This window comes from Jaculus jaculus, chromosome 3 (assembly GCF_020740685.1).
Source record: "Jaculus jaculus isolate mJacJac1 chromosome 3, mJacJac1.mat.Y.cur, whole genome shotgun sequence".
Classification (NCBI taxonomy): Eukaryota; Metazoa; Chordata; class Mammalia; order Rodentia; family Dipodidae; genus Jaculus; species Jaculus jaculus.
In genome coordinates, this window is record NC_059104.1 from 113220556 (window position 1) to 113246038 (window position 25483).

The following is a 25483-nucleotide window of genomic DNA, read 5'->3' on the forward strand; positions in this document are numbered from 1 at the left end:
GGGTGTGCCAGAGCCAATAGCCATTGCAAACAAACTCCATGTGCATGTGTCACCATGTGTATCTGTCTTATGTGGGTTCTGGAGAATCAAACCTGAGTGCTTAGGCTTTGTAAGCAAATGCCTTCAGTGCTAAGACATCTCTCTAGCCCTTCTTTTTCTTTTTGTTCATTTTATTTTGAAGGTATTCATTTTGCTTTGAAGGTACTAATATCAGTTACATATGTGTTTGTTAGCTGTTATACTTTTGGTTTTATTTTGGCATACTGTAACAATATTTGTGTATTCTGAGTTTAACATTCATGCTTAAAATATATTTTCATCAGTAACACTTGTATAAGTATTTATCAGTATTTTCATGCAGTACTTCAAGACTTCATTTTTACATGCCTCACTATGTTTTATTCAATATCACATTTCTTATATAAGCCAAACTGTGCACACTAAACTACTTAAATCTAGATATATAAAAATCATACCTATGCTTTTTAAAAAAATGCTCAAAATAGGGATGGAGAGATGGTTCAGCAGAGAAAACACTTGCCTGCAAAGCTTAAGGACACAGGTTTGATTCCTGAGCACACATGTAAAGTCAGATGCACAAGGTGGCACATGTATTTGGAGCTCATTGGAAGTGGCTGGAGGCCTTGAAGTGCCCATTCTCTCCCTCTCTCTCTCTCTCTCTCTCTCTCTCTCTCTCTCTCTCTCTCTCTCACACACACACACACACACACACACGTGCACTTACACATACAAACACACACTTGAAAAAAGAAAAAGATTCCCTACACAGACTAATGGAAAAAAGAAACTCAATTAACTTGTATTTTGGAATGGATACAGAAGATCCAAGCCAGAAGTAAGGAAACTAAGAAGTAAGGGATCTAAATGTGTCCCACCTTCTTAGAGATAGCAAACAGTTATCTCTCCCCAGAAGAATGGGAACATGTCTTTTAAAGTACTTACATGAGTGTGTTTTAACAAAGAACAGCAATGTCCTCTTTATACACTGGAATGTTTTGACGCATTTTAAATGATTACTCAGTATGTTCTATTTTAGCATTGCTTCAAGTGATGGTAAAGCCACTTGTCTACTTAAGAGTTCTCAGGAAAAAAGGATTGTATCTCTCATTATCTTACAGCAGGGTGATAATTAAATTATAAAATACAGTATTATACAGGTACCAACCAATCCAAATACTCCTAAGAAATTGGAGCCAATATCAAAAACTCAGCCAGGACCATGAAGCAGAGTAGAAAACCAAGAAACAAAGCCTTCACCATTCTGGTTAGTGAAAGGAACAGCTCATGAATAAACAGGAAATCATCACAGATATCCATAAGTATTTCTATTAAACTAAGCAGGTGAAGAAGATAGGCCAAGAGTCACCAAAGGTGGAGAGATTAAAAAAAAAAAATGTTCACAGATGTTCTGTTAAGATTTGACACTTAAGCAGGCAGCTGAATGGTGAGGAGGCCCCTCCCTGGGCCACACTAAACCTAAGAGGAGAAACTTGTGACTTATTTGAGATACTCTAAAAAGACCACTGGGAACATAGTGGAATCAGTAGGAAATGTGGGTCATCAAATCAAGTAAGGACAGGAGATGAGAGCCTACATACAGACAGTGATAAAAATCTTATGAGGACAGATACCAAGTGCAATGAGAGCTATTGAATGGACTTAAGCAGAAGACAGAAATAGTATGATTTAACATTTAGAAAGATAATTCTGGATCCCACAAGGAATATGTATATTCAAGGAAAATGAACAGATAGGAAAGAGACATGCTGATACTCTGGACCTAGGTGGTTTTAGTGGGGAAAATGAGAGTGAAAGCATTGAGGATTCATTTAGAATAAAAATCATTTATGTTCTTCTCCTTGCCAAGATCTTTCTTTCCTTGCTAAAACCTTAGAGGTTCAGTATCTTATTTTCACAAGGGATATCATTCCTATAATATGCTCATTTCAAATATATAATTTACAAATGATGGCAAACTTCTGAAGTGATATAAAAGAAAGAAAGCTGGATTCTTTTAAATGTCTAATATTCATGTTACTAAGAGAAAATCAAGTTTCCTTTTATGTGGATTTAATGAAATACTTCATCATTTGTTCCTATTAAAGTTCTCACTGGAATCCTGTTACCTAGACAGTGAAGAAGTAAACAATTCATTGTGTAACATTTGTCTAGGTACTTATACATGAAAGGCCTTTGGTACCTAGAAAAAAATCAAAAATATCTTTGCTGTGAGTCTGTGCAAGAAAATAACTGAAAGTTAGTGACTATATTAAGCAGTACTATCAAATCTAAATCACTGAAATCATTGTTTGAAGGGTATCCTCATAGTCTATACTTCTCAAGACTATACTTCTTTTTCTGTGGTTGTGTTATCTCTTACTCTGGACATGGTTTATTCTTCTCCAGAAAATACTCTCTAAACTAGCTGTAATTTTAGATTGCCATGGTCCTAGTTTCACATAAATATGAAATAGGTAGTGATGTGCTAGATTTCCAGTGGTACTGTTTCAACCTATGATGGCTGCATAATAGAGTATACCAGATATCTCTCTAAAGATCGGTTTTCTTATTGCTAAAAATGGGATAGGAGCTGGGCATAGTGGCACACACCTTTAATAACAGCACTCTGCAGGCAGAGGTAGGAGGATCACGGTGAGTTCAAGTATAGTGTGGGGTTACATACTGCATTGCATGTTAGCCTGTGCTAGAGAGAGACCCTATCAAAAAATAAATAATAAATAATTAAATAATTAAAAGAGATTGGGCTAGATAATCCTAAACCCATTTCTAGATCCAAGACTTTTAAATGGCCTTCTGATTTTCATTTATGGTCTATATAGACTATTATTTGCTTTGATTGAATTTTTTTTGATAATTCCCAAAAGATTATGTTAAATCCAAGTCTCTCCCATGAGGTCCTTTATCATAAAGAATTTCCTCCTGTCTATCTTTAGCTATATATTATATGGGTACCTTAAGCATATAATGCTCTACACAACTCATTAACTTTCCCTGGGAAACATTGATCTATTTAACTTTGCATGATTTCAATCATATGCCTTCTTTTTCAGATGAAAAATTTCCCAGTCTGCTTTCTCCCCAAGTACAGTTGTCTACCAGTTTCCTTGTTTCAGGACTGGACTCGTATCAAAGCCTTGAATCTATTTTTGTTATTTGTTTAGACTTTGAGGGAAGAGTTAATTTCTTATTTTCTTGTGATTCAATCTCAGCTTAGAAAGCATATTCTAGCATATTAGGTAGAAGAGGTAATTAATAAATCTTATAAGAACAAGTAAATATGAAAACTGTATGCTCTATGAATTGCCTGTGTTGAATTAGCTAGTGCTATGGTTTACATGTGATTTAAGTTTGACCCACAAGGTCTTGTGTATTGAGAGCTTGATCTCTTGGACAGCAATGTTGAAAGGTAATAGGACTTAAAATATTGGACCTAGCCTTAGAGTAGGATATTGAGAAATCGATGTAGTTCTCCTAGGATCTATGCTCTTAGCTTCCTGTCCTGTGATGTGGTCTCTCCCACACATGTGCTTCCCCTGTGATGTTAGCTATCATTAAACCTCCAACCCATTCCATTAGTAAAGACTCAGTTTCAGGTACCTGGTTATAGTAATAGAAAAAAAAAAAAAAAAACTAACAATGTCCCATATGTATACTACCACTAATAATCTGTCAAAACAAACAAACAAACAAACAAACAAACAAACAAAAAAACACTGGCTCCCTTGTCTCTTTTGTGGAGTTACAGTTATTTTCTCATTGACAAAACATTCAGCCCAAAGCATCTTTTGGAAGGAAAGGCACCCATTTCAGTCATAAGGTTTTGAGGGGAAGTTTCATCATGGCAAGGAAAAGTGTGGCAGAACAGGAAGTGGTCACATATCTGGGAAGAAGTAGTCTCAGTACTGGGCTTGGAGTTTGGCTAAAATCCTCAAACTCCTCCCATCCATCTCACAAATTTCCACAAGCTGGATATCAAATAGAAGACTTAATCACGAGTACATGAGTCTATGGGGAACACATTTTATTCAAAGTACCACACCCAGTATCACCAAATGTTCACCTACTTCCAAATATACATATAACATCAAGGAGGATGGCTTAAAGATTAAATATACATATAAGAGCTGGGGAAATGGTCTAGAGGCTAAAGGTGCTTACATGAAAAGTTGGGTTCAACTCCCCAGTACTTATGTCAAGCCAGATACACAAAGTGGTGTATATGTCTGGAGTTGGTTTGAAGCAGCAAGAGGCCCTGCTGTGCCCATAGTCAATCATTCTGTCTGTCTCTCTCTATCTCTATCTTTGTTCCCTCTCTCTCTCTCTCTCTCTCTCTCTCTCTCTCTCAAATAACTAAATAAAAATAAGTATAAAACCAGCATTCATTGGCTTGCATGTACCTTTCTGTTATGGGAACTTTGAGTCCTTTTCTTGTATAGCCTATTGTATCAAATGCAAAAAAAAAAAAAAATTCTATTTCTTTCCTATCTCTTCTGAGGTTGAGATTAGCATTTGATGAATAGTCCATATCCCCCTTCTAAACAACATTTGACTCAGTTCTTTCATGTTAAATAGCTGAAATCTTCCTTAACACTGACATTTATATATAAACTAATCTTATCATGAGCAATTAACAAATGTACTTTCAACTCTTCAAAATGTTGATTAAATTTAGAGCACATGCTTAGTTCTCATTCAGTAAGTATACTTAGGCAAATAGGCTTCCAGTCTTGAGTCAGTAAATAGTCTCAACATCATCTCTAAATGCCTCCAACTTACTGGCCAGGACAAGGTGACTTATTTTAGCAGTCATGTAATTGTGACATGTCAGAATTGGTGGGATTGGACTGGAGAGATGTTGTAACAGTTAAATTACTTACCTGTGAAAACTGTGGACCCATGTTTGACTCTCCAGGTCCCAAGTAAGCACAAGATGATGCAAGCACACAAGGTTGCACATGTGCCCAAGGTGGCACACATACCTGGAATTCAATTATAGTGACTCACCAATTCCCTCTCTCTCTCTCTCTCTGTCTCTCTGTCTCTCTCTCCCTCTCTTGCTCTTGCTCTCACTCTTGCTCCCTTTCATAAGAATAAACGGCAGTCTGTTTAGGCTTGCCTCAAATAAATAAATAAATAAATAAAGGTAGCATATCTCTCATTTTCATCATGTTTACTTTTCATTACTGGTGCTGAAGTAATTAATATGAAAATCAAATGCAAATTGGAGATCAGTTGCCTTTGGAGAGAAGTTTCTTTCTGTGAGGACCACTGCTATCACAAATCCTTTTAAGGCTTGTCTGAGATAACTCTCTCAGGGCTAATCTGTATGATCTTCCCTGTGTCACTCCCATACTCATTTCCTTCCCCATGCCATTCTTGCTGACATTTATTAATATAGTCAGGAACAGCCCTTAGAAGTCACTTTATTTCTGAAAATGTCACTGGTATGGAGAACTTGCTCAGTAGGCAGGAATGAATCTGAGTCAGAAACTACCTTAAACTGTGTGCACAACCATAATGTTAATAACATTCATTGAATTAAGCATGTCATTAACTGACAGTTATAATTACATAATTAACACACTCCATTCTTGAAATGGCCCTGCAGTTTAAACATACCAACCTATTACAGAAGAAGGGAAAGATTAGTGGGTTAAGAGATCACCTGGAGTCACCCTAGTAGATGGTCAAGTTAAAATTTGAACTTCTGTCTACACATTTTCTAATTGTCCAGGACTTTTGAGAGAATGTTTGTGCAGTTGACCATGTCTGAAATTAGAAGGGTTCTTGTGGGGAGGTTGCTTTGGACAAACAGTGACCTGTTCAGTAAGAATGCAGCCCTATTTCTATTGACAAGAAAATTCAGATGTTTCAACCATGCATATAGTGAATGAAATGAGGATTGATTGACTGACTCATGTGGATTTTTCTCTGCCTTCTAGGAAGATTTCCAACCCATGGCAGCCTCTGAGACCAACTGGGAATCAGTCACAAGCTCTATCTTTGTGAGTAATTTAGTATTCTGTTGCCAATAAGCAAAACTGATGAAATAGCTAAGGTCATGCTCAGAAGGTCTTCAAATGCATTAAAGACCTGTGGCTTGACCTGAAGTCAGATCCTAGGCAGGGTGCATCCCTCAATTTCCATCAGGATAGAGTAGATAATTCCACATAACCTCTTTGGCCACTCTTAGGAGAGTTTTCAGGAATTACCAGCATGCCATTGGGATAGACAATGACTTAATGCCAATTTCAAGCAGAGCATTCCAATTAAAAGCACTATCCAGACACATCTAGATGATCCATGGCCCCAGTTCAAGTGGGCACTTTTGAAATAGCTTTCTGGATATTTCAAGGGAAGCTGCTAACTTTTGCATTTCCAAGGGTTTTTGTAGATTTGAAAAATCCCAGTTTTAGTTGTAAGATAACTTGAGTGTAGATCAGACATTTACAATATTCTATTTGACTGGGATATACAACAATATTCACCCTAAAGCTGTAAAATACTTTGTATCCCATTTTCCCCTACAAATTGAGTCAATTTTCAGTATCTTGTCTCCGTATCTAGTTTGCCTAGAAAGAACAAATCTTGGGCTGGAGAGATGGCTTAGCGGTTAAGCACTTGCCTGTGAAGCTTAAGGACCCCAGTCTGAAGTTCAATTCTCCAGGACCCACATTAGCCAGATGTACAAGGGGGCACGTGTGTCTGGAGATTTTTGCAGTGGCTGGAGGCCCTGGTGTGCCCATTTTCTCTCTCTCTCTCTCTGCCTTTCTCTCTATGTCTATTGCTCTCAATTAAATAAATAAAATATGAACTTATTTTTTGAAAAAAGAAAGAACAAACATTATTTCTACCAGTCCTGCATGTACCACTTATGTAATAATTAAATGCAAGATAACAAATGCACTTGTTAATAAATAGGTCAGGATAATAGAAAAATATGTCTGTGGTTCTAATGTTGGTCCATTTTTCTGAGTTAGTTTGATTTCTTATGTGATTCTATCTTTTTTTTCTCTGAAGGAATTATTTTAATTCACTCATACAGCAGGGTCTAGTGTTGGTTCTATTACTGTTTAGTTCACCTAGTGTGGCTGCTGAGAGCATCAACTGGCCGAGAGATTAGTGAAGTCTCTGGCGATGAAGGAATATTTTGAGCATTTACTTGCTTTTGGCATTCTGCAATGCATGCTCCAGAACCTAGCCTAGGGTAGGTGAACATCATCAGGGTTTAAAAATCAGAAGGAAATGGGTAACACTGAGAACCACCTTAGACTAAGTAGTTAAGTTGTACTGTTACCAATCTAGCAGCCTCAGACTGATAACACAGGGCAGAAAATGTCTGTATTGCCCACACATTTTTCTGGCAGCAATTTATAGACTTTTTTTATAAGTAATCATCATTTTAAGATAATTCAGTTAATATTATAATTGATTTTAAAAATGTGTAACAAAGTTTGGTAAGAATGCACAGGGCAACCAAAGGACACTCTGAAGTGGCTCTTTTCTTTTCACTGAAATATTTGTTACAGAAACTCGGGGCTTATCAGCTCACCTAATCACTCATGAGTATTCTCTTAACTCTCATCCTGATGTCTTTCAACTGCTCTGAAGATCAGTGGTGCAGATGCATGAGGATGAGCTTAAACTTTGCCCATGCTTTGGGTTTACGCTTCAGTTCAATGTTACAGGAGATTAGATTTCCCCACTCCCACCAGAGACTCAGAGTCCCTTAAGAGATTATTCTTGGAGACTTGTCTGGTACACAACTACACTTTGGGCACTGTTTGGAGCCATCCCAGAAAACTTCCCGCAGCCACTTTCCTCAGAGCTATTATAAGAAACATTCACTTGTATGAGTATAGCTTGATTGATGTTCTTGCTTTTATTTCAAAAAGAAGGAAATATTTTTCATTCCAAAGCTTTCATAAGTTGCCATGATCCTAACTGTGGTCAACTTCTTTTGATGCTGTTGCATATTAGACCTACATGGTAATAATACAAGGCCGGTTGTAAATCATCTGGTAACTATGAGACAGGTTGACTATAAATTATCCAAACAAGTCAAATCAGGATTTGGAATTACACTATCAAGAGAAGAAGGAAAGTCAGAATAATGTGACTCCTTCAGAATTCAGCTCATTCCAAACACACTCTTTCTCTCTTTATCTATCTATCTCTGGATTAAAGGGCTGTTCTACAATGAACAGAAGAAGTAGATATGGCTGCACCTAGCTGAGAGCCATGTCATTATCTACTGTCATAGATGACAGTAGAGGATGCCTTTATCATGGCTCAAACTATTAACAAATCCCTAGCCTCTTCAGTAACACATGACGAAAACTGTGTAACCAAGCAAATGGTAAACTGGATACACCTCTACAGGAAATGGTGTACATTCATATGCAGCTGATGAAGTTAGCCTGGCAGGGAAAGTTGAGCGTTGAGCCCAGGATAAGTAAATCAATTTGTTTTGATGGGCTGGCTGAAAATGGTCATATGCTGCCACCTATCCATCTCATACCCACCACCATAATCCCCAAATTCCCCTACTTCTCCTACAGAACATAATGGGAAACTGCTCCTAAATTACAAAATAGATTGTTGCATTAGGCCTGTTATCTTCACTAACTAGAAGCCTTTCTTCTGAGAGTTAGTGAACATGGATTCATTCACAGACCTTTGGACTTGAGAGTATCAGTTGTGAGCTTTAAAATTGTAGACACTATAGTGCATATCATTTCTTGATAGGATCCTGCAGTTAAATTTTAAGAAAGCAAGATTCCAATAATTTCCACTCCCCCAGTGATAAGAGATGTTTGCCCTTGGGGAGAGTTTATTTGTTTGCCAGTTTCTTTAAAGATATTTGAAATCATTTGGGCTGTGTGCTCTCTGTTTCCCTGCTAATGGATCATGAATTTTTACAGAGATGTATGAATCATGGCTCATTTACCTCTAGATTATACAAGGGTTAGTGAAGTAAATGCTTAGAAAACTTATGTGGAGATGTTTTGTTTTCATGGCAAAAATACAAATTTTTTTTCCAGCTTTTCATGATACTGTGTCCTTTATTTAACAACATTCTCAGACTGTTTTAATGGCAACTGCCTCCTCTGTGAACCTTGCACTCTTAAGTTAAAAGAGCCACTTTCATGCCTAATTATCCTTGGTGACAGTAAATAAGTTGGCCAAAGCACCTAATTTTCTAAAAATGTCTCCAGAGTGGAGTCAAACTCTGCTCACATAACCTCTGCCTTGCTAGGTGACCTGTGAAGGGGTGGCATGAAGGCTAAATATGGGAGAATGATATCATCTAAACCTTCTTGGAAGGAGTTCAGAATTTTCTCATCACTTTCAGTTAATAGATGAATGATTTGAGACTTTGAACCAAGAAATTAGATGAGCCTGTATCTTTGAATATCATTATAGTTAAAATGACTGGAAATGTTATGACTTACTTAGTTTGATTTCCCAAAAAAGTACATTATATGTTATTGTACCAATCAGCTGCTCTAATTATTTAAGAATATTCAAGGCAGTGCCACATTGCTTTGAGTTGGTATTAGATAGTTGATACATTGAGATCAGAAGCTGTTACTTGCTCCTTACATATAGTTGTATTATTCTTGTGCTTTGCAACAATGAACTCTTTCTAAGTACACTGAGCTGCATGTCACTCTTAGGGGGTGTCCTATCACTCTCCATCAGTAACGGACCCCACTTTCACTGCGGATGCTCTGGACAAAACAATTGCACAATTTGATACGGTAGAAGATCTGCTCAAGCACTTCAACCCAGAGTCATGGCAAGAAGACCTTGAGAACTTGTATCTTGATACCCCTCATCACAGAGGCAGATCATATCATGACCGGAAGTCCAAAGGTAAGAAACGGAAGATTTGAGGTTCGCCATAAGTAGACAGGAGTGTTCATAGTGACAACTAGAATTGCTAATGGAAAGTGTTTAATTAATTCAAATCAGATGAGCACTGCCAGCCCATATGTTTCACAACTCAAATAAACTTGTATTGTTTTCATCCAAGTATTGTTGTTTATAAATGACTAAGAAATATTTGCCACAGTTTGGAGACCATATAAAGATATCTGGATCAGCTTCTTGTTTCTTGGCATGTCAAGCAATTAGTCATCATTGTACAATGGAGGCAGCCAAAGCCAAAGGTATAGATCACATGCCAGAGGCTACATAGCTAGTTGACCTTAGAAGAAATGAGCATCCCGACCTCTAGTCTGTAACATTGTGTTTGAATGCTTGACCAATAGGCCTCTCTGAGAGGCCCATACAATACAACATACAACCAATACAACATGAAGTTTTTATTTGGGTTCTGGGAATCCGAACTCAGGTTCTGTGCTTGCATAGAAAGTGCTTTCCCAACTGAGCCATCTCTGCAGCCCAAATAATCACACTCATGAAAAAAAAAGATTTTTTTTTAATTTTTATTAACATTTTCCATGATTATAAAATATATCCCATGGTAATTCCCTCCCTCCCCACCCCCACACTTTCCCATTTGAAATTCCATTCTCCATCATATTACCTCCCCATTACAATCATTGTAATTACATATATACAATATCAACCTATTAAGTATCCTCCTCCCTTCCTTTCTCCACCCTTTATGTCTCCTTTTCAACTTACTGGCCTCTGCTACTAAGTATTTTCATTCTCACGCAGAAGCCCAGTCATCTGTAGCTAGGATCCACATATGAGAGAGAACATGTGGCGCTTGGCTTTCTGGGCCTGGGTTACCTCACTTAGTATAATACTTTCCAGGTCCATCCATTTTTCTGCAAATTTCATAACTTCAAAAAATAAAGATTTTAATCATAAATCTAAGTGATATAAACTTGGGATGAGAATGTTTAAGTGACTCTGATTAATAGAGAAATTACATAATCACCTCTAATTTGAAAGAGAATAAATTGTTAACTGCTAGACTCTTGCTTTATTTGATAAGATTTCTTGTTAAATTTTTTACTCACAAATCTTCTAAGGCTTGTATCACATAGACATGAGGGTACTGAGCTAAAATAGGGCATGTTTCTCACACTTTAAAATAGTGAGGATGCTCTTTGCATTAAACCAGGACTGCTACAGCACAACCCATGAGAGTGTTGGGCCCAAGTGACTAATTACTAAACTTCTGCTGGGGCTTTCTGCTTATGGCTTAGGCCATAAATCTTACATGCTTAGCATGCACAGCTGAGAAAGGACAAAAGAGTCACAGGGGGTTCTGGAGATATGCATATGGAGATGTGCAGATTAGTGAAACTCTCACAGTGAACCTCCTTGGGGCTCAAATTGGATTCATTTCCAAGAAGAAATTGGCATTGGTGTTTGGGTATATACTAGGTTAAACTGAAGGGAAGTAAAATAGTCACAAATTTTGAAAACTTAAAAAAGTATTAAAATGACTTAGGGGGCCATAAGAATGGATCTGTAGGTAGAGACGCAAACATGAGGATGCCAGTTCTGACCCCAGCAACTATATAAAAGCCAAGAGCAGAGGAGCATGCCTATAATCCCATTACTGGGGTAGCACAGATCAGCAGATCCCTGGGGCTGAATCAGTAAACTCTGGCTAGCTAGGAATGCTATCTTAATAATTAAGGTGGAAGGGCTAGAGAGATGACTCAGTGGTTACATGGGCTTCCTGCATAAGCATAAAGGCTGGAGGAGGTTTGGCACTGCCTGAGTTCAAATCTCCACATTGCTGTCCAGCAGGCAGGTGTGGCCATGTGTGTCTGTAAGACCAGTTCTGCAGTGGAGCACCCTCAAGAGTCTGTGGACCTCTGCAAGCTCCAAAATCAGTAAAAAGGAGAATTTAGCTCAAAAACAAGACTAGGCAGAACTGCAATGGAACATGATACTTGATGTTCCACTCTGTCCAGAAAGTCAAGCAACTCTACTGCAGGTGATCATGTGGGGTGTCACAAGAGCACACACACACACACACACACAGTATTACATACATGCATACATGCATAAGCATAAAATAGTAATAATAAAATATAAGGTGAAGAATGCCATTCAACATCAACCTCTGGCCACCACATGCACACACATGCACACCACATATATTTCAACAAACAAAACAAATGGCATTAGACAAACAAGCAATAAAAACTGACTGTCTTCAAACATCTTGTCCACTACAGTTATCCGAATGATAGCCCTTCTTGGCACTTCATTTCTGTTCATATTGTTTCAAAAGTCAGTAAAATCCACTTTTTTCTTGAAAAACACTAGGTTGCAGTAAAGGCAAGTGGTCTAGATGCAAGTCCTAACCCTAATAAGATTTGTGATTTTTGCAGTGAGTCATTGATTTTACTTATGCCTTAGTTTCCTCATTTGCAATATATTTGCAGTGCGTGCTCCTAGGAACTGGTCATAGAGCCATTGCTAGGTGGCACTCATTCAAGAATATTTAGTTAGCTACACCTATGTCTCGTTCTTACACATGTTTCCTCATCCCTTGTCCTGTGCCTGATTTTCCACACTACAGGTGAAGTTGGGAATATCAGAGGCACCACAATGCAGTGTGTCCTACTACGGCAATGTGACACAATCTGTCATCCTGCAGGGAAAAGCAAGTCCAGGACCTTCTGTGTGTCTTAATTGTAGTTAAATATCTAATCACTTAAGAAGCATTAAAACATTGCAGATAGCTGGTCAGTCCTCAGACACAATGACTCAGAATCTTTGGAGGCTGCTGTGGGATACTGATGTTATTTATGGATCCAGGGTCAAGAGCCTCTTTAGAGGAGGTTTGTCCTGTATCACTAGCATGTGGCACTGTTTCAGACAGTTTGGATGTTCATTTAATTTTCTTTGTAGTTCTTGGGATTGAACCCAGGCCTTGCACATGCCAAACAAATGTTCTTCTCCCTCCCCAAGGCCTAGAATATTTCTGAAGTGTACAGAAACCTGCCCCATAGACAGAGCAGTGATTTGCTTTATTAAGAATTCTTTTGGTCACTGAAGTAACCTTGCAAGAGCATTCAGGGCAACATTTTACTTGATGTTTGTGACAACATAAACAACATTTCTCTCCCTTGTTGGTCTAGGTTCCATTTCTTAGACCCTTGTTTCAAATGGCCAGGAGGAAGATTTGTACCTTTTCATTTAACCCTGCCAAGTCACCACTGTCTTGGCACTGCACAAATGTGCTGATCTAATTGTTTGTCATCCCAGTGAATCTGAGCACCTGCATCACAAAAGAAAGGGAAGTCAGTTTAGATATTTCAGCTAGCATTTTCTACTGTTAGAACTTCAAACACAAACTGAAGGCTGGTATTGTGATGTTCAGGGAAAGGAACAGCAAAAAAAAAAAAAAAAAAAAAAAAAAAACCAAAAGAAACATGAACACAGAAAAACAGATACTGATGGAGGCAACCTTTCATGTCAGATAAAACCTGAACATTATTGAGTCTTCAAACATGTTTCTTATTACCCTATTATTATCATAATTATATGTTGATGACATTGTAGGGGACAACTATCCTCTTGGGCTATTAGGGATGGTATCCAGGGCTTCATGAATGATAGGCAAGCCCTCTTTCACTAAGTTATACCACCAACCCTTCTTTTTACTTCTTATTTTGAGACAGGGTCTATCTACATTTCCCAATCTAACCTTAAACACACTCTATAGAAAATCAGGTTTTGAAAGTGCATTATTCCTCCCTTAACTTCCATAATAGCTGAAAATCCAGTCTTCAATTAGTCTCAACACTGTTACTTTATTAATCTATTGATCATTCTTTCTTCTGATTTGTACATGCAGATTAAAGTGACTTTTTTGTTTTTTAGGTTTTTTGTTTTTTAGTTTTTTAGTGGTTTTTTTTTTTTATGGTAAAATCGTACTATGCAGTCTCAGGGTTGCCTGAAACTCAATACAATCCTCCCACCTCTGCCTCCCAAGTGTTTGGAGTAAAGATGTGCAATACCACACCCCACTTAAAAGTGACACTTTTTATGGTTCTAAGTAAGATTCTAAGACACTTTCATGTGCACAGACTAAGCCCCAGAACCCTAACCTGAAACAGAACACGAGCACCTCAGTCCTGAGGCAAAGAACACAGTGAGTTAAAACCTCGTGTGTGTGCGTGTGTGTGTGTGTGTGTGTGTGTGTGTGACACGTGCCTGCTTTGAGACATGCTACAGGCTGAACAGGAACTCACAACACTTCTCCTGCCTCAGTTCTTCAAGTGTGAGCCATCCTGCCCAAGACCGAACCAATCAATATTTTGAAACTAAATGCTATGCTCTGCTTCTATTTTTTTTTTTTTAATGCAAAGGAAAGTGTGTGAAATTGGGCTTTTCTTGTCAAGAAGAGTTAACAAGAAGCTAGTGGGCAGTTAAAGTTTGGGAGAAGAGAGAAAAAAAAAACAGATAATAGCACTCAAGCTACAAGTTTGAGGCAGGTCTACTTTCTTAAGTTCTAAAGTAACAGATATGCTCAAACTTGTCTGTAAAGGCTTAAGGATTGGAGATAATATAACAAGTTAATAGACCAAGCTTTCAGTTTCCTGAGGGGGGTCAGTAAATGGAGAAAAGGGTAGCATGTCTAATTTAAATCTTTAGATAGCTGCAGTTCCAAAATCCAATTTTTGCCAGCAATTTCAACCTCATGTTTTTAACATGAAAGATGCCCAAAAGTTAAAAAAAAAAAAATCTTTGAGCTCAATTTTTCATTTACTTCTCCTAATGGGTATGCTAATGAATATAGTAAATTTGCAAAAAGTTGAGTAAAATTGTGTGGATATCCTTACTGGAAGCTGCATAATTACTACCTAATTCATTGCATGGCCACTGCACTTTAACTGAAACTAAATTATAATTCATTTGAATGTTATCCCTGTGAACTTGGGGATAACATGTATTTCCTTTGGTTCATAGCATAAAGCTCAACATGTCTAAATTAAGAAATAACCAGCACTGGGCTATACTAGAGTGAACTTCACCAAGAGGTGATTGATTTATGAAGATTAATATTATAAGTGAGCCTTATTAGTTTAGTTATTCCAGGAGGACTTGGAATTTCAAAATTGCAATGTGTTTGCCATAGAAAAGTGCAACACACAGCAAAGGGGGAAGGTTTTTTTAATAGTATAAGTGCCGTCAATAAAATACATATAAGGGTTAGGAATAGAGCTCCATGGTAGAGTGCTTGCTTAACATGTGCAAGGCAGGCCCTGTGTTCAATCCATAGCAGAGAGAGAGAGAGAGACAGAGACAGAGAGAAAGAATATAAACAAAATTGTTTAACTATTCCATGCTAATAAAAATAGAGTTGAGAATGTGGCTCTGTGGTAAAGTGCTTGCCTATTATGTGCAAGGCCATGGGTTTGATTCCTAGCATTGAAAAATAAAAAATAACGTATTAAAATATTCTTCCTAAAATAACTGATCATCCTTAGACACACATGCTAATATTGACATGCACTTCATAAGAATTGGCATTTTAACTGAGTATAACAACTATCTGGACATTAAATTTATTGTTAATAGTTTAGAAATATACGACTTTTACAGACTCTAAATGTTTAGATGTTCTAACTCTAAAATGGTTCCCAATGTATTTCTGAGAATTGAGTACCAACTCTGTTCTATGGTGTTTTGTCTTAAGATTTCAAACACTTTAGTCTAATTTGCAAATGACTTAAAGTAAATTATTTGCATAAGAACCTGAGGAATGCATAAATTGCTCCATACAAGGAAGTCTCAGTTGTGTGTGGACTCTCTTGGGTCACTACACCTTGAAGAAAATTATAGGCTGTGTTTTTCACTGCACCAGGAGGAGACAAGTTTTGTTTTTCAAAGTAATTAGAATGTAGGAAATAATTTCCAAATGTGTTATAGCATAAACACGTTTTAAATATTTATGTGTTTATTTTCAAGCAGAGAGGGGGCCAACAAGGCAAATGAACTCCAGATGCATGCACCACTCTGTGCATCTGGCTTTATGTGGGTACTGGGGAATGAACCCAGACCTATATCCTTTGCAAGAAAGTGCCTAAACTGGTGAGCAATCTCTCCAGCTTATTCTAAAACAAAAATATTTTAGAAGGCAAGCACTTATAGCTTCTTTGACTTGGCCACTTGATTAATATACAGTGAGAATTTAATAAGGCCCTTGATTGAATGCAATGGCAGATTATGGAAGTATTGAGATATTAGTCTCAGTAGCTACCTTTGTGAATTAAAGAGTGGGTGCTGGAGATATCAAATCACAATGGGATTATTTTTCTAGTTTCTATTAATGAAACAGATTTCCCTGAGCCTTGTGGGAATCACCAAATAAAAGTTTTCACATTATTAAAATCATTTAACATAATTTGATGGAAATAGAACAAAAGACAGAAAAAGGCTGTGGAAGGAAAACCATACACCTTGGATTTGTGAACTTGTCATAGAATTCTAACTCAAATCCTAAAACAGGATCTGTAAGGAATTCACAAACTCTAATTCTCTGTTTTTCTACATTTTATGAAATGGCCATAATCATATCCACGTGGCAAAGCTATGTTAGGATGAGATGGCAACAGAATATTGAACACCTCAACAAACAGTACTCCATGTTGTTACTTGAATTACTTTCAAAGCCCTGTGCAGAACTGAAATACTTCTCTGAATTCTGTTCCCTTCCCTGTATCGCTCTGAGATAATCACCGGTAATCTGGAGAAGTTCACACATAGAATTCAAGTCACGTCACATCTTAGTATCTGCATATTCAATGCACTCATTTAAAACTTTACCGAAGAACTACTGAGTACTAAACTCTACAAGAATACTATCTTCCCATACATTTTATGGAATATTGTACACAGTGGATGTTTCCTCTACTAAGTTTTTTTTTTTCTTAAGATTTCACCCATATGACTTATAGGCTTTTAGATTCCCCACTAACTAATTTGTCAGCCAACATAAATGAATACACAATCTCAGCAAAGGCACAAGGACCCTCCCTCTAAAATTGCTTTTCCTGAAAGTCTCAGTGCTATCTTTTCTCCTATATAAAGCTGTGGCTTTGCTGAGCCCACTCTCACAATCAAAGTTACTCCTTCTTGGAGTATTATTCAAGTGCAAATCGACAGAAAAATTTCCTTTGGCAGGGGCAAGCTGCAAGCCACTTGTAGGATCTACTACGTGCGCAAATATGCACTTTCTATAGCTTTTACTATTGTGATAGATAAGCCTTTGTTTTGCATTCTATACCTTTTTTTTTTTTTTTCTTTCTTTGAAGCACGGGGAAAACAGAGCAACATCCCTGTGCTCTGTGAGACCCTGAGGTTACAGAGTCATGGCCTCTCCTCGAGCATACATTTTGCAGAAACTGCTGGAACTGCGAGATCTGGCCTATTAAGTATCTTTACTTGCAAAGGACAGTATTAAATCCCACGAAATAGAGCTGAATACACACTTATCATTGCCTTATTGCCTTTTGGATGGTTAGATCAAGGTGGCCATGACCTTCCTTTCCTTAGTGATCATAGGTGGAGAATCTAAGCTACTTCTCCTTATAGGTAATTCTGCTCTCTGCCTGACCTAATTTGTCAGCAACAATAATGTGGGGCACACCTATGGAGACTTGGAATTTGGTCTTGTTTTTCAAACACTCTAAATTTTTCGAGCTTATAAAAGGCATGGGCAGGAGAGGACCATTATTTCCATTTTCACACAGAAAAAGAAACAAATCAGTCAACTTCAATGTCAAGGGCCATGTCATGAACCTGTCTTTGCTGGCTGCAAATCCTGTGCTGTGTGGAACACAGTACTGTTGAAAGCTCAGACACTTACCTTTAAAAGTAAAAAAGAGGGACATTTAAAGACCTGCAACTACCAATTTCCTAGAACTTACTTACTGAATGTTGACTTATGTCTAGTGACATTAGACTAGTTACCTTACTCCTGTGTCTCCGTCTCCACATCTGTAAGATGAGAGCTGTTGTTGTCTAGATGGAAGTTGGTTTTGACCCAGAAATTTGTAAATTTCTGAAAGTATCTTCCACAGTGCCAGGCATAGTAGTAATTTGGGAATTCCTATTCCCACATTGCTTCACAATGTTTTTAATCCTTGAAAAGTTAGCAACTTTGGATCACATTTTACCATAATTTAATTTAAATTTTATAAGTACAAGTAGAAGATGTTTCATTTTTTTAAAATATTAAACCCACTAATGGAATTAGGAAGCTTAGTATATTTCATGATTTTAAATTTAAAATATGCTAGTAGCCGGTTTTAAAAATTATGATAAAACGGAAGTTTATTTTACAGATTTATTTGCACTTCCAAATATGAGATTGAGCTGTTAAAAGGGTTTTTGCCAGTATGCCATGATTTATACAAGAAGGAGTCTGATAATCACAATGAGATTGTAAAGCCCATAAAGATGAACAGACGACTCTTGGGGAATTTATGAACCTTGGAAAAAAACCTGAGAGCCCCAGGTTGCTTGTTATAAATATACAATTATTCATTTAGTCTTCTACCCCCCACTTGCCCCAAGTGCCATAAACTTTGTGTTGCAAAATTAAAGTGAAGTGTTTAGCAATTTCATAACAGGTTGTGGTGTTAGATCTTATTTGGCCAGGGACCTATTTTTCAACACCTTGAAATATGCATGTGACAGGCGGCCTTCTTGAAGCAATATTATAGATGCCACGGGTCTTAGTGCCAGTCATCTGGCATCATAGTTCTGCAAGGGAGAACAGGATCCAGAGCCCTTGTTTCTCAACACCAACTTAACACCATTGCTCTACACCTCATGCTAGGTGAGGATAAAGAGCTACTCAGCATATGACTGGGTAATCTGCATGTTCTTCCAATTATGACTAGAATTATTACTCACCCTATGATTTAAAACTTAAATTTGAAACGAAACCAGTAGTTTCTCTGTTCATCCAGGTAGTAGCTACTGAATACCAATTCCATGCAAATAAACATGGCAAAAGATGATGTTGTGTTTTCTTTGGCTCTGCCCTACCTCTAACTTTTGACATCAAGTACCTTTAGAAGAAGTTACCTTACATGAGTGTTTCTGCCCCTTCCACAAAGAACTATCTACTAGGAGAGAGGAAATAAAAGATGATTGATTTGTATCTAAGAACTTATAGCAGGTGAAAAGAAGATAGTGGCAGTTGTTTTTCTTAACTTTTCGAAGGTTAATTTATTCAACTGTAAAAAGTTAGGATCACTCCTCCAGGTAGTTCATAGCAATTATGAGTGCTTCATGTATGAGAACTTTCTATAGTCCCTGGTGCTAACAATCTAATAGATCTAATGGACACTGTCAAAAGATCAGACTGAGTCTTTATCCTACTCCTAGTCTCATCTATTAGAAACTGAATGAAGGTATATTTTCATATCCATATGCCGGTCCCAGAACCTGTAACTGGGCTGCACTTTGAGGCTGGGGATACAGAAAGAAGCACTCTTCCCCATGCATGATGCAGCATTCTACCCTGAACAGATGTGCCCAGTCAAGCAAAGCCTTGGAAAGTGGAGCCTTGTGGCAAAGGTCTAGAACCTTAACTGATGTCAAAGAGCTATGGAAACATCAAGACTCAAATTTAAAAGGACAGCAATAGTGGTACTTTAATACCATTTACACTTAGGGAATTAGATAAAATTAATGAGCTTTTGAATTAAACTTGAAACATCCTTGCTGCTCTGTAATGTTCAGCCATGAAGAGTGAAGCAGAAGTGGAAAGGGCAGCCTTTCTCCCTGGGGTCGCACCACGCAGCCTTCCTTGCCCCTGCAAGTCTCACATAGAGTCTTCCTGACCAGAGCATGGAAGTCTTAATCACTGCTCAGCTGCTGTCTGACTTCCCACTGCGCTGCGCTGCCAGGTCAGTGTTCCTGGCTGGAAACTCAGTGTCACCTGCAATCATTTTTTGAAGTTATTTGTATCCACTCAGAAGAACCTTTTTGTTCTAGTTCTAAATTGAGTCTTCAGTGGATTTGGCCTTCTGGTAAGGAAAGCATCTAGGTGCTACAGTAGTCACACTAGGCCACAGTCCTGGTCACATCAAGGAAATGATGCATAAAACTGACAGAATTGCAAATCTCGTCTTTACAAAAAGCATAAGTAACCACTGCTAGTTAGTGAAACAGTTTTACCTGTGAGGAGGTTGTATCAAGGAGAATGACACACTTGTGCTTTGACTACTTTATTTTGTTTGTTTTGTGGGTGGTATTCATGGATGCGTGTATGTGTGCACAGGTGCGTGTGGAAGCTGGAGGACAACCGTGGGTATGAGCCTCAGGGACACTGTCCACTTCTTTTTTGAGACAGGGTTTCTCATTGGCCTAGAGCCCACCAATTAGGTTAGGCTGGCTAATCAGCAAGCTCTGTGATCCTGTTTTCTCCACCTTCCCAGTACTGGGATTAGAGGCATTCCCTGTCACACGCAGCATTCCATGAGTATTGAGGAGCATACATTAGCCCTTTGCTTGCAAACCAAACACTTTGCCCACAGAGTTATCTCTTCAGCTTTTGTCTAGTTTAATGAAAGTATTGTGGAGTTTAGCCAAAATTCCACAAGTATGGTATGCTGTCAATTAGCTTGGATATCTCCTGCATCTAAAAATGTAACCATTTACTATTTCAACTTCAGTTCCACATCCTATTACAGAGCCTGATATGGTCCTAGTGATGTTGGTATTTTACTTTAGCCAGTGGGTTACATAGCACACTATTATGCTTGATGTGGAAGAGGTCATGGAGTATAAAACACAAAGGGGTTAATTCCATTTATTGTTCTCTTTGGTTATTTTTTCAAATGATGGGGGAATAAGTAAATATATCCACATATGTAAGGGCTGATCTAAAGTAGAAGCCCAGAACTGGTACTTTCCATCCTTCTCTGCCTCGGCATGCATCTTGGTCCCTCCCTGCTAATTGCACCATTTTACTCCTCCGTGTTAGACAAATGCATTGTCATTATCACAGGCAGCAGATTTGGCCCTCTCCATCAGCTGATCCACACGCCCAGTAATGCACATGCAAGCATCAGTATTTATCTCAAGGTGACACTTGTAATGGATGGCTGCTGCACTTCTTAATCCATTTATGTAATACTTCCTGCTTTGCTTGCAGTTATTTTCACAGCTTTAGCAGCAATAAAATGGTCCCTTTCCCAAGACAGAGTTCATTCAATTTAAATCCGGATTGATTATAGTTAAACTTATGACATGTCTTTACAAAGGAAGAAAAAAACAGCAATAAATTATGCATAGTGATTATTTAGCATTTACTGAATCTCCACAGTATCCTGGGCTCTGCACACCACATTTGTAGATAAATCCCTGCCCTTGAGAATCAAAGTACAGCTTCCCATTTGAAGAGGCATTCTCATCACAGCATCAATCCAGTGTCATTTAACCCCCTGTTCAAGGGTCACCTGGCCATGTGACTGGTCTCCATCTAACTGAAGGTGAAATTTTCTGACTATTTGGGGTTAAATTACTCTTTGCCCACACATGTGCCTTCTTTTCCTTTGGATTTCTTCACAGGCATTTTACTTATATCATCCTTGGCTTGTGACCTCTGTCCAAGAGACAACTCCTATTGCTCCTCAAACAGTTTTGGTTTAAGGCACTTACAAAGATTAGAGTTCAGGTAAGAGTGCTTGGTGACTCCTGCTTAGCATCTGTGACACTCCTCCTGGGTGGCTTGGTTGGAGCATCAGGAAGGGGACAGGCAAACATCTGTGAAACCTGAGCAAGCAAAAACTTTCTTCAAACCATACTCTCACACAAGAGATACTGGGCTGTACACCAGTGAGAAGACATGAGTACTACTAAATGGGAGGATGTTTGGTTGGATTTTTAGAAATTTATCTGAACTGTTAATACATGGGCTAGCATCATAACTCACTCAATAAAGGGCTTGTCTTGCAAGCATGAGGACCTGAATTCAGTTCCCCAGTACCTACATAAAAATGCCCTATATGGTGGTATGCTCCTGCAATCCCAGCACTAAGAAGGTGGGGACAGGAGGATCCCTGGGACTTGCTCCCCAACCAGTTTAGCTGAATTGGTGAACTTCTAGTCAATGAAATCTTATCCCCCCAAAAGAAAAGTGGACATTGTTCCTGAACATGACATCCAAGGCTGTCCCTTCATCTTCTCCATTCTCTCTCTCTCTCTCTCTCATGTACACACTCCCATGAATAATAAAATAAAATGTAATTTTTGCAATAGCAGTCCAAGTAAATATTTAAGACATCATTTTATTTCAAATTCATAATTGTCCTCAGTTGGAATACAACTGGATAATTATTTATGTAGTGTAATAGCCAAAAGACAGAAACAGATAAGACTATTTTCTTATTTTAACAATTAACATTAAGAGGAAAGTGATGAGAGTAAACAGAATCAAACAAATCAAGACAGATGATAGGAAGCAGCAGTCATTGAGTAATGAACATGTTCTATTCAACCCTTCAGATATTTCCATGTGATAGAAGGAAGGCAGATGTTCAGAGCTGTTGGATAACTTTACAAGAAGGCAGAGCTGGGATGATAAAGCCACAACATCTCTGCAGAGCCATGATTTAACCACTACGCTATACTGCCACCTAGGACCTGAAGCGGAAATATATACTCTGCTCACAGGACCATAGTGCCATTTCCTTTGAAAGTTTGGTTGACTATTGAGTTAAAATGAAAACTAAACCTTTTTTTTTCTTTTGCAGACATTTCATTGCCAGATGTATGCATTAGAGCAGTTGTCTGACCGTTTCTCCAACATAATTCAAATTATATTTAAGTAATGGCTCAGACACTGAATTTTCTTAGAATCAAGGATCAATTTGTGTTGGTTGGTTGGTTGTTTAACATATATAATATTGTGTCAAACTGCCAAATGTTTCATTTTCTTGCCTCAAAAATAATTTAAAATATTTCATGAAAAAGAAGGTGCAAGACACTGTGACACGCGCCCATGATTCTAGCACTGGGGAAATGGAGGCAACAGAAGCAGTTCAAAGTCATCCTCAGTTACAAAGCAATTCTGAGGCCAGCCATGAAACTGCTTCAAAACATTGTTCCAGGAAATGTGAGCACAGCTACAAATTCCAGCCAAGGGGTTTTTCTTTGTTAAGTTGTTGTTATTATATTTGAAGGGCAGGCGAGATTAAATCAGATATTAGATTTTTCACCTTAGGTGCCTCCATTGTAAGAGCCCAAAGATAGATTTAATCCCTGCATCCATTCAGAATCCTATACTTACAGTTGTGGTATGCTCATACCGTGTGTGTGTGTGTGTCTGTGTGTGTCTGTGTCCTCCCACAGTGGACCTGGACAGGCTCAATGATGACGTCAAGCGTTACAGCTGCACGCCCAGGAATTACTCGGTCAACCTGAGAGAGGAGCTGAAGCTGACCAACGTGGTCTTCTTCCCACGCTGCCTCCTTGTGCAACGCTGTGGAGGAAACTGTGGCTGTGGAACTGCCAGCTGGAAGTCGTGCACGTGCAATTCAGGAAAAACCGTGAAAAAGTATCATGAGGTATGTGATCCTTACCTTCCATCTTCCAGCACTGCCTTTTGGTCCCTTATGAGGGCATCAGTTCTGCAGGTCATGTGGCACTTGCAGACAGTGCCATTTAATTTGATGTTCGAGCTGGTAATTACAAGAGGGGTACAGCTGCAGGATGGTTAGGAGGCAAAATCTACCTAACTAAAGCTTTCAGACCTTCCTTGTCCTCCTTGGAGAAAACTGCTATTCGTTTACAGAATATAACTGAAAAAAATCTACAAGATTGTAAGAAAATGCTACGGGCCAACTTTAATCCAATAAAATCGTTTTATTTAAATAAGCTAGGCTGAATGGATGGCTCAGCAGCTAAAGGCACTTGCTTGCAATACCTGATGGCCTGGGTTAGATTCCACAGTATCCACGTAAATCCAGATGCACAAAGTAGCACATGAATCTGGAGTACATTTGCAGTGGCAAGTGGCCCAATATCACCCACTTTTTCTGTCAAAAAATACATAAAAATTATTTTCAAAATAAAACTGAGCATACTAAAGGGCAAATTATAAATTGTTGGAGACCTTGGACTCTAATTGCTAAAATCATTTTTTTTCCTCAAAAACACTTACTTTTACTAAATAGTATTTATTACTGCCTGGAAATTTAGCTACCAGATTTTGAGAAAATGGAAAAAAAAGTGAAGGTAAAGAATAAAATCAAAACTTGAAGGAGATCAATGATCTTTAATAGTAGTAACAGTGAAGCTGCTTGGTTATGTGCTAGATGAGAAAATTTATCTTAAGTACTCAGTTGCTCAATTAGGAGGGTATGAGCAATGCTGTCAGAGTACTTTTTTGTTCTGTTTATAAATATGTAAATCATGTTCTAAAAGGATCAGCCAGTTTGCTGACAGTAATCAGAGAGATAGTACCCAAATTCCCATCATTCATTTCCATAGTCCTTATTCTTATGTCTTGGAATGCTGTGTTCTCTGTTTAAATATATTGTACACTGCTGACTATAGAGGAATGGAATTAAGAGGAGCTACAGCTGTTCTGGCATTGATAGTAAATTCTAATTAGTGGTGGGAGCATTTGCCAATCACAAGCTTTAGAAAATTCATTTTGTGGATACCTGGAATAGGGCTGAGAAATGCAATAACCTCTCCCAGAGTTACTGTGAGAATCCACTATAACCATGCCTATGAAATTAATTTTATAATGTATGAAACTTCATATGGAAATATGCTTGCAAATAGATCCATTAGGATATGAAGCAATGGTATTATTAGGAACGATTGCTTGAGTTGCTTTCTATCAATATCCAACAAAATAAATTAGTAGATGCATAGTTCTAAGTAAGATCTTCGGCTTTGTAAAACTGACTTTGGAAGCTAAGCATTCTGGCTCAAGTATGAAACATCAGCATTTGGAAAGCTGAGACCAGAGAATGATTACCATCAATCAGAAGCTAAAGTGTGCTACATAGTGAGTTCAAGGCTAATGTAAGCTACCAGATGACACTCTATCTTAAAATAAAAAGAAACACAAAACAGCAAAAATAAAAGTAAAATAAATAAAACCAGCTTTTTTGGAGGCCTTTTTATTTTGTCCCTTTGTATCTTGCAATACAATGCAATATTCCTAAATTACAGGTAACTTCTGGGCTAAAGGAAAACAAGTAACTCAACACTGATGCTTACAACCAGGAAACGTAGAAGTTGTTAGAATAGTAGTCATGCTCAATGGGGAAAGTTGAACATATTATTTTAGACCCACATGAAACATATTTTCTTAGTCAAAAGAATTGCTTACTCCACCCACTGCTTTGAAAGGAAAAATAATAAGCTGTTCTCATATCTAGAGAATGCTATTGTCTGTGTTCATTGTGTTTTATTTTGGTATGAACTGATGAACTCTAGACTGGATGTTAGCCTT

At 38.0% G+C, this 25483-nt stretch overlaps 1 protein-coding gene across 2 annotated transcripts in view; it reads left to right on the forward strand.

Moving 5' to 3' along the window:
• Pdgfd (platelet derived growth factor D) overlaps positions 1-25483 on the forward strand; it is a 233129-nt gene that overhangs the window by 198780 nt on the left and 8866 nt on the right. For both annotated transcript variants that reach the window (XM_004661892.3, XM_004661893.2), the window contains exons 4-6: positions 5985-6047; positions 9723-9921; positions 23365-23579. In XM_004661892.3, the coding sequence (XP_004661949.1) occupies positions 5985-6047; positions 9723-9921; positions 23365-23579 (477 nt within the window). The remainder of the gene's footprint in view (positions 1-5984; positions 6048-9722; positions 9922-23364; positions 23580-25483) is intronic.